This window comes from Macadamia integrifolia, chromosome 11, assembly GCF_013358625.1.
Source record: "Macadamia integrifolia cultivar HAES 741 chromosome 11, SCU_Mint_v3, whole genome shotgun sequence".
Lineage (NCBI taxonomy): Eukaryota > Viridiplantae > Streptophyta > Magnoliopsida > Proteales > Proteaceae > Macadamia > Macadamia integrifolia.
The window spans coordinates 21,834,822-21,845,472 of NC_056567.1; the positions used below are offsets into that span (position 1 = coordinate 21,834,822).

The window sequence follows — 10,651 nt, forward strand, 5'->3', positions numbered from 1 at the left end:
TTTTTGCAGGGATGGCAAAACTGTAAATAGTGAAGGTGCACTTTAAGTCACAAAGGAAGACACGTGTGGAGAAAGGGTGTCTAATTGGAAATAAAGAAGAACATGGAATAGAAAGGCATAAAGGATAATGGGAGGGGTTTGGGGGAAATTAATAGAATTAAAGGGGTAATTTTGAAAAAGAGGAAGTAGGAAAAAGGAAATAAAAAGGATGGGGTTGGGGAGTTTGGATTGCCGATAAGAGGAGATATCTCTCCTTGGAGACGTTGGAGACTCAGAGCAATTAGCGGCAGGATTTGAGGCGAGCAATCGGCGACAGAAACCAAGTATGCCTCTTCGTCTCTCTCTGTCCCTTCGTCTTCTCTCTCTGCTTCTACTTCTTCTTCTTCTTTCTTCTTCTTTTTTTCTGTTTCTCTCTTCTGTTCTTCTTCTTCCAATCTTCTTCTTCTTCTGTCTTCTGCCTCTCTAATTTCTGTCGTCTCTTTTGTTTTTTTTTCTTCTTCTTCTATTTTCTGTTCCTTCTTCTATTTTGCTCCTTTCGTCTTCCCTTCTTCTTCTTTTTTCTCCTTCTGTACGATTCTTCTCTTCTCGCCTTTCTTCTTCGCCTGATTTTTTTTTCTGGCTGTCAAACAAAGAAAGAGGAGGCGGGGGGTTTTTTTTCCTGATTCTGCTTGTTCTTTTCTTCCACTGCTTCTTCTTTCCTTCCGCTCTGTCGGATATTTTTCAGGCAGAATTGAAATCGGGAGGAAGGAAAGAGCGATGGGGTATGGTAGGGCAGAATGGAGCATGACGGTTATAGGAGGTATGGAGTTTTGTTTGAGTAGGGTGACAGGGATGATAGGATCCTTCGGCTTTGATACCAAATTGATGGAGTAGCCTTAGGGAGAATAGGGAAAATCGCACAAGAGGGGGAAGGGATCACACACCACACACGAATTCACTAATTCTAAAATTTAAATTCACTCTAAAGATTAAACATTGAGTTATGTAAGTTTATAAAGGGAAAATAAAATACTACTCCTACTTAGACTCTAATACTGAAATAAACTCCTACTTAGACTCCAAACATAAACCTACTTCTCTACCTCCTACGTATCCTACTCAAAAACAAATAAAAGACATAATGTAAAACTAACTACTACCAGTCCTTGTTGGACCAAAACCTGGGCTGGACCGGTTATTCTTGGCCCTTGGCTTCCACAACCGGTCCTGCTGGTCCAACCAGGTAAGTGCAACTGTATCAACATCACCTACTTTCTTAGTTTAGTTCCTGTTATCATTATCTAAATCCAATCGCAATTCTGTCGCTAGAATCCAGTCAACAAATTTCAGTTATAAACTATATCTACTATTAGTTCCTATATCTGCTCTGTTGTGCTTGGAGTTCCACCTTTGCAGATCCCACCCCTCAAAGTCTTAATTTAGGTCTAAAAGTTACATTTGCATTAGAAGTGCACAACCTGTGATCAGCTTTAGCAATCTCCTGTTTTGCTCAAAGAAGAGATGTCTTTGACATTCTGATTATAATATTTTAATTTCAAATAAGAGGCATAGACATTGTAGTTTCTCTATTTTTATAAGTCAAACTGAGTTTTTTGTACAAACTTCTAAATCATACCCAAAACCTTTTATTTGGAGCTTAGGAAATAAGATTCTTTTTCATATATTGATCTAGATCCAGTGGGTGATTCATAACCTCCCCCCCATGATCATTCAACAAATGATTAATTATATCAAAAAGAAGTGGTTAAGTATATAGAATAAACCCATGAAACTTCACAACTCCAGTCAACTGTCCTATTTCTAATGTGTATGAAACAAAATGACACTCAAATTTTGCCATGTCTTATGAGCAAGGCTTACCTCCAACCTCGACTTGCGATAGAGCTTCATATCATAAATAAAATCTTTGCCTCAAAAAAGAAATAACATGATAATGTCAACTATAGAAACTGCATTTCTCAACCATAATATGAATTGTCAAGCTGTCGCCTAGGCATCAAGGTGCCCTTGGTTGGAAGGGTGCCTTGGTTTCTTACACGACACATTCACGCCTTGTGGTGTCGCCTTGATTTTTCCCTCCTCCAAAGCCTAGGATTGCCTAAACTTCGTGACAACTATGATGTGAAAACAACAAACACTAAAACTGCAATGCATGTGCCCACTCCCTGGTGTATTGAAAGAGGAAGAACCGGAAGAAGTTAAGGGGACAATTGAGAAACTTACAGCAGCTTCAATAGCCGTAGTATCAAAAAAGGAAGCTTCAATTTTAAGGTCCTCAATCGTAGCCTTCAGAGAATCAACTTGCTCCTGAAGAACTTTTCCTCTTCTCTGTAGAATCTCAATAGTTTGTCTGGATGTTCTTTCGACATAGTACCCTTCTCCCAATAGAACCTATAACACTAAAAAAATTTATGTTAGAAAACAAAAATCAAATCCAGAAAGAGGCAGACTGATTACTTGGTTCAGATGAAGATTGAACATCAGAAAACAACGGAATTTAAATGAGGCTAGTTGTGACTTTGTGACTTCTAGAGCAACAACCCAACTGTATTGGAATACAGCCACAGCACTGGGTTCGCACTCTTCCTTTTCAATTCAAGGTTATAATAACATGTGATATACAAACCAACATAAATACTGGCAGAATAAAGTATTAAGCAAATACAGATGACTGATGTATCATTAACTTGGAAAAAAGACTAACCAAACTCAAAGCTAGTTTATCATTTAAAATATCCTAGTGACAGCATGGTAGTCTACCATTGCAAGATCCAAGATAGCATGCACTTTTTCTTACCAAGAAATGGAAGCAAATAATTAGATCTTTTAGCAATCTAAAGATACTAAACATACCGTTGAATATCAAAAAGCCATTCAGTGTACCTACTGGGAAAATGGAAGTCCCAGTGAGTAGTACAGCATTAATTTGTTCTACCTCAGTGCACTAGAGTTCCAACCTAAATGGGAGCTTTGTAAGCATGATCAATTAATTAAATAGTCAGAAAAACAAAAGAAAGCATCAATTAATCAATACGGACTCCAAAAGGAAGTCCAGAGTATTGTCCCGACAGCGCATGAGCATTCGTTAACTGCTATTGCAAAATGTATTTAGAAAACAGCTAACTATTCAGTTCATCCAGCCCCTAACAGATCATTATTCATAAACTTGGACTCCAATACGGAAGAATTAAGACTACGTTGTGCAGCAGTTGTAGAGAAAATGGAGACAGTGAATTACCAAGAACTCATTGGTATGGATCAAACGACCAGGGAAGAATGCCACCGTGCCAAATGGAACCTGCCAAACATCCAGAGGAACAATCCATCAAACACGAGAGATTCAGAAAAAGGGATGAAGGAAGAAGAGGCCATGCTGTGGTGGGTCTTGCCATGACATCGTGGGATAGTTCATCGGGGAGCCTCTGCACAAGATTGACGAGGTTGGTGTTGTCCACCACAAAATTATGGACATAGTCCAGCTCCTTTTGCCTGTTTGCGAGGGTTTCTTGCACACGCTTCGCAGCCTTTTGGGCCCCTTCCACAGGAAATACGGAAGCAAGTGGCGTCACTGTTCCCTTCACCCCATTTTCCATGATCGCTAGATAGAAAACCCTGCAAGTCTGTAATAACTACAGTATAAAAGTGCACTTATTGCAGGTTCTTAGAAACTGTGAACTTGACATGGAACACCCGAGGAAAAAAAAGACAAATCTGTTAGTGAATGCTTGGAGGAATACTGATTTGATGGCATTTCTAATAGTTTTCTGCCATTAAAATCATTGATTATATCTTCTGCAACTTCAACCATTAAAGCAATATACACAAGAATTGAAGAGTCAGAGAAGACTATCTGGATCGGGGAAAAATTCCTCACTTCCTCTTTATTTTCCTTTCTGCTATTACCTTTGAGCTTATCTGACAGTTAGGGTGTCGCCGGAGAGAAAGGGCTGCGGGAGGGCACGGAAGGGGCAGAGTGGCTTTTGGGTCCTTTCCCCTAAGGGTGTGAATTTGTATCGGAAATCGTTTACCGAAATCGAATCGATCCGTTTACATTGAAACCGCAAAACGGTTTAGTAAATGATGCGGTAATGGTTTTAAGTTTCAAGTCGATTAGCTAAACGGGTCGGGTCGGTTTTAACCACAAAACCCGTTGGTTTCAAACCAAATTAAAACCGTTTAAATCGATCCGATTAATTCGTATAACAATTAAATAAATAAGGGCAGTAATCCATATAACAATTAACAATTAAACTAAGGATGTGTTTGGTTTGCATTCTTGGAATGCATTCTATACTTAGAACGCATTCTAGAGTGTCAAAAACAGTATTTGGTATCCATTCTCGTTCTTGAGCATTGGAATGCGGTTTAGAATGCGGCCGATTCTAGAATGGGCAAAATGATCCATTCCACATTCTGAGACAGAGAGGGGAAAAACCCGTTCTCAGTAACCCTACAAACCTGACATTATCCTCGACCTTTTTTCCTGAAAATCTGGGAGCCTTGGGAACTTTGGTGAGAAGAGGCATTGTGGGAGCTTCAAAGAAGAACTGTGACTTGAAGGACCTTCGTTCTTTCAAAAAGACCTCAACCAAGGTTCGATCCTAGTTTCGTTCTTTCAATACACTTCGACCCTCTCTGCTTCAAGGTCAAATTTATGCTCTCTTTCTCTTCTTTGTTAATTTCTCTGCAGTACAAATCAATTGTTCCATTTGCTTGCAAGTATTGGAAGAGGGGGATTTCTTCGATTTCATTGGATTCGTATTGATTTCCTTCTGATTGTTTTAGGGTTTCATTGTTGATTGTTTTAGGGTTTGTTGCTAGAGCCTATGAGGGAAGAACCATGATTCCTTCAAGTAACTTCACTCAATCTCCATCTAAGGTAAGATTCTTCTCTCTTTCTCTGATCCCTTCCTATCTCTTCTATTCCCATCATTCCGGACAACCTCCTTGAAATCGGCAACTTAACAAACCTCCCTCAGGTCCGACCCATCAAAGCTCTCTCTCTCTCTCTCTCTCTCTCTCTCTATGTGTGTGTGTGTTTGCGTACATTCAAATACATTTTTAATGCCAGAATTTGAAGATATTTATAGTTCTTTTGATTAACATATGCCTCCATATGTATGATGGTAGTACTTTGAGATTGGCTGTGGCCAGTGGGTAACCACTGAAAATCTTTTGTCTCTTTCAAATCTCTTCCTTCCCCATTGCTTTTCAATTTGGTGAAAGGCTTCTCTTATATTTCTTTCAGATCTCTTCTTGCTCTGTTCTAGATTCATAATTGTGGTAGTAGACTTGTAATTAATCACTGCAGCCATTTGGAGTTGTACCTATGTTACAAGATGAAGATTACACTTTATATAACCCAATTGATCTTTCTTGATAATTATTGAACAGGCATGTTTGATTTGATCTACAGATCCTCAACGATTAGATTTCAACCAATTTACATGAGAATTGACTATTTTGAGTATTTTTAGTTTCAACTTCTTATTTAGAGATGTAACTTTCTATGATCCATCCACTGATTCTGGTTCAACACAATTCGATTATTGGCCTGGTCTCATCAGGTTTAACAAATTATGCCTCAAACCTCAAAGACCAACAAATTGCAATCCCATCCACAAGGCATTCAAGCCAATTGACTATTGAGTTTCCGAAATTTTGGGAAGAGAAATCATGAAAACCTTCAAAAGGATTTCTTTTACCAATTAAATGGACTGTTGGAGTATGGCAAGATTTCTCCAAGAATATTTGACCACAAGATGATAGATGTTTTAAAATTACACAATTGACACCTACAGACAGGAGATGCATAACAATGACAACCTTTAAATCCCAAAAATTCACTTTTATTGAAAAAAAAAAATCCAAAAATTCAAAAAACCATGGAAGTTATATCTTAACCCAATGAGATATACATTTTATCATCCAAATCTGAAGAAGAAAACTTCTTTCTTGTATTTCTAAGTTTGCTATCCAATGACCATCTGCACCAAATGTTGAGTCAAAAAGTACCTTCCATTCAACATATGAAGCCAAATGACCATTCTCAATCATTTCATTTAAGTACTTGTGTGCTTCCTCAACCCTCCCACACACACTCAGTCCTCTAATAATAACCTCATACAATGTCTCGTTAATTGGAATATTGTTCTTCAACATTTCTTCAAATACATAGAGTGCCTTTATAATATTACCCTGTTTGCAGTATCCATCAACCATGATAGTGTGTGTTGAGACATCAGGTAACCCTGTGAAACTCCCCTTCTGAATGCTCTGAAATAGATTTTGGGCTTCAGCTAGTCTTCCCACTTTCCGATGACCACTAAGAATACAATTAACAATGCTTGTTGCTGGAACAAACTGACTGCTGATGATAATCTCATTGAATATCCTCCAAGCATTATTAACATTACCCCTTTCACAGAGCTCTACAATAACAAATGTCCCTATCTCCTCTGCAGCAACAAATCCTCCCTTCTTCTCTTCTTATTTATTGTATGATTATGTTATTATCTCAACTTTAGCCTTTTAGCTAGCTGCACTTTGTTTATTAATGTGATATATTTTTTAATTATTAACCTATATGTTGAATTAATTAGTTATGATGATCAAGGTTGGACATCCTTATGGTTATTGCCAAGTTAAAGTGACTACAAGTAAGATAAGAATGATGGATACACAAGAGAAATCATCCAATCTATCAAGGGGGAAAGAAATTGCTATGAATGAGAATGCTAGTAAAAAAAGAAAGATGGAGATTGGGAAGGAAATCATCAAAGGGCTAGCAAATTGGACAGATGATTACAAAAAACACTTTATTGACATCTTATTGGATCAAGTACGTAAAGGAGCTAGAATAAATACTAGTTTTAGTAGGGATGCTTGGGATATCATTTTAAAGCAGTTTAATGAGTCAAAGCAAGCCAATTATGATATGCAAGCAATTAAGAACTATTATAGGGCCTTGAGAAGTGCATGGATTACATGGAAAGTATTATTGGAAAATAACAGTGGATGAGGATGGTATACCTGACACAGAAAGTCAACCCACCAAACGAAAGAACATTGGGACGACTTCAAAGCGGTAATAGTTAACTTTCTACTAAGTTTTAAAATATTTAATAGATTATAATTATCATGTCAATGTGTTGAAAAAGTGGATTTATTATATTGGCAGAAGCATAAGCAAGCCGTGCAATTTTTGAAGGGGCTACTAAAGTTTGAGGAGGAATTGGATGGACTTTTTGAGGGAACTGGTGTTAATGGAAAGGATGCTAGGTGTCCAAATGAAGATGCAAAGAGTAGTGCCCGTGAAGTTTTAGAAACGGAATTCATTGAAGATATTCCGGAGTTACAACCTGAAAGAAGAGTATCAAAATCAACCACAATGAATAGATTGGATAATGATGATAATGATGACTCTGTACCTGAGGAGATATATAGTGGATCAAAGAAGCAAAAACTTGATTCTACTTCAGGGAAACAAAAGCAAAGAAAGGCAACTCGTGTACCCCAATCTGAAGCTATGACTATCTTATCTTCCTTGGGTGAAATGGCAAAGATCCGAATCAATGCTTTAACTGCTACTTCGAGTGCAAGTGGATCTGTGTCTGATGCTTTGAAGATATTAGATGAAATGGAGGACCTACCAATGGGGAGTGACATGCACTTGGATGCCATGCTGCTGTTGGAGGATCCCATAAAGAGAGAATTTTTTCTGAAAATGAATCCTTCTATTCGTTTTGCTTGGTTACGAAAAATACTTGGCCAAAAGGGGCAAGGCCCGAGTATCTGAATAATTTTTTTGGTTATTTTGTATGTGATTGAACTAGTATAATATATTAGTTGATAGGATTATTAGGTTGGATAGTTTTGAAAGGGAAAAAGCAACTGTTAATTGTAGTGACTTTTTTTGGTTGGATGAAGAACCGCTGATTTTAGTTGGATAGTGACACTTTAAGATCAAGAATTAGAAGACATTGTGATTAAATGATTACTTATTGCAATTAAATGTGAACATGATCTTATGATTACTCAGCCAAGGATATCTGGGGAAGACTGAAGAGTATTTATGAAGGAGATGAAAAGACAAGGAAAGCAAAGCTTCAGACTTTCAGAGGCCAGTTTGAAAGTCTACTAATGCAAGAGGGAGAGAATATTGACACCTATATAACCAGGGTAAATGAAGTGGTCAACTCTATTAGGGGTCTGGGAGCCAATCTAGAGGATTCAGTTGTTTGTCAGAAAATCCTGAGATCTTTGTTGTCAAAGTATGACTCCAAGGTGTCATCTATTGAAGAGGAAAAGGACCTAGACACTATTACTCTTGATCAAGTGCATGGCACTTTCACAGCTCTTGAAATGAGATGGAAAAAGGGTAAGTCCACTGACAAACAAGCTGCTTTCAAGGCAATGAAAAACTTGAAAATTAATGAGAAGAAGAAGCAGTCTGTGGAGAATACTGATGAGAGTGAATATGAGATTACAACTCGTTTCACCAGAAAGTTAAAAAGAGGAACAGGAAAATATAAGGACAAGTTGCCTTTCAAATGTTTCAACTGTGGAAGGGTTGGACATTTTGCATCCAAGTGTCCTAACCAAGGAAAAATAGAAAGTGATGAAGATGAAAATGAAAGAAACGTCATTTCAAAGGAAAGAAGAAATTCTTCTCAAACAGATACAAGAAAGACAACGACAAGAAGAAAAGTTTGGTTTCTAAGAAATGTAGTGATACATCTGATGAAGAGTCTGAAGAATCATCTAATGATGAAGATGATGAGGCTATGTTCATGGTCTCAATAGATATGGAAGAAAACAAAGAAGATTCTTTTAGCAAGGAAGATTCTACAGAAGAAGAAGAGGAAGATAAAAAATCATATCTAGAGGTTGAACTTACAGTTGCCCTTAGAGAGCTTAAAAGAGAAAGGAAGAAAGTGAAAAAGGTCACTCAAGACCTTAAAGGGCAAGAACAAATAGTTATTGAGTTGAAAGATCAAGCCAATAAGTCAAGGAAGACCTTAGATGATCTTGAGTATCAACTCTCACAGAAAACCATTGACTGCAACACTCTTGAGTTGGAGAAAGTGGCTTTGAAAGCACAACTAGAGGAGCAATATGAGATTCTTGCACAATTTGACGGTTATGCAGATGAGCTAGCCTTATTAAAGGCTAAGGTTGAAGAATATGGGAGAACTGAGATTGAAAGAGAAGACTTAGAAAATGAAGATGTTGAAGATGACTCTACTCCAAAAGAGCATCCTAGCAGTAAGAAGCTTAATGACATTATCAACGCTCAAAGACCGACTCACATCGAATTTGAGCTTGGATTTATTAGGGAGTCTTCCAAAAATACTAAGGCAAATTAAAAGGGAATAGCACATAATCCTATCAAAGTCAATGATAGAATTGCTCAAAGAGGAAAGGCACATGTTACTATTACTGGCAATGTCAAGAGAGCAGTACAAAAAGATAAAGTGCAGACTGGTCCAACTAGAAGAGGAAATCCATCTATATTCCATGAGACTAACCATGCTAGATAACCATAGTTGGCAAGGCCAAGCAGGAGAGCAGAGAGCTATAGATACAGTCAAGGTCCTCAACAAAGACCTAGAGCATTTGACAACTTCATAACTCCGTCCAGATGGCAGATGGAACCTGTGATGCAGAGGCACAACTTTCAAGGTTATTGTTATAAATGCAATACTTTTAGACACAAGATCTCAGATTGCAAGTTCAACATTTGTCTAAGGAGATATGTGGATAGAAATCCTTTTGCACCCCTTATGGAGGAAACAGTTGAATGTTACAGATGCAACAACCTTAGACATATTGCAAGGAATTGTAGAATTGTGTTTCCCCCACAAAGACAAGAGAATAGAGATAAGCAGAGAGTTTTCAGAAACACAAAAGATGATGAGATGGAGAGACAGTTCCCAAGACAGAAGAAAGCAAATAAATCTAAATCTGTCAAGAAAGTTTGGGTTCAGAGAGAGAGAGAGTAGAAGATGAAGAAGATGCAGCAGCATTTGTTATTCATAGAGCTTTTAAGGCTCAAGGAGACTCTACTCCATGGATTCTTGATAGTGATTGCTCAAGCCACATGACAGGAGATAAGGAAAGGTTTGAACAATTACATGACTTTGAAGGTGGATCCGTGAAGTTTGGCAACAACAATGGTGTCAGAATTACAGGGAAGGGGTCCATAAGTTTGAACCATGGGAAGGTGAAATCCCTTGATGTCTTGTATGTTGAAGGGCTCAAACACAATCTTCTCAGCATCAGTAAAATTTGTGACAAAGGGCATGAAGTAACTTTCACTAGTAAAGGGTGTGAGATAAGAAGATCAAGCAGTGGAAAGGTTGTAGCTACTGGACAGAGAACTTCAGGGAACTTGTACACCTTGACAGAGTTAGAGAAAGATTCTTGCATGGTCAGCATAGATGAGGAGACATGGTTGTGGCACAGAAGACTTGGGCATATTGGTTTCAAAAACCTTGCCAAGATTTCTTCGAAGAAGGCAGTGAGAGATGTTCCTGAGTTGAAGAAGCTCTCCAATCCTATATGTGCATCTTGTCAAAAGGGAAAGCAAACCAGAATCTCCTACAAGTCTAAGGAGTATTATTCCAGTTCTCCATTACAGTTGATTCAC

General features: G+C 38.0%; 1 protein-coding gene across 8 annotated transcripts in view; it reads right to left on the reverse strand.

Moving 5' to 3' along the window:
• LOC122093611 (RNA polymerase II subunit 5-mediating protein homolog) overlaps positions 1 to 4,020 on the reverse strand; it is a 39,710-nt gene extending 35,690 nt beyond the window's left edge. For 2 of the 8 annotated variants that reach the window (XM_042663968.1, XM_042663970.1), the window contains exons 1-3: positions 3,390 to 3,989; positions 3,239 to 3,298; positions 2,224 to 2,391 (exon numbers count right to left, since the gene is read on the reverse strand). In XM_042663968.1, the coding sequence (XP_042519902.1) occupies positions 2,224 to 2,391; positions 3,239 to 3,298; positions 3,390 to 3,593 (432 nt within the window). In that variant the 5' untranslated portion in view covers positions 3,594 to 3,989. Of the gene's footprint in view, positions 1 to 2,223; positions 2,392 to 3,238; positions 3,299 to 3,389 lie in introns of all 8 variants that reach the window. The other 6 variants (XM_042663973.1, XM_042663972.1, XM_042663967.1 and 3 more) reach the window with 5 other exon arrangements.
• Between the last annotated feature and the right edge of the window lie 6,631 nt (positions 4,021 to 10,651).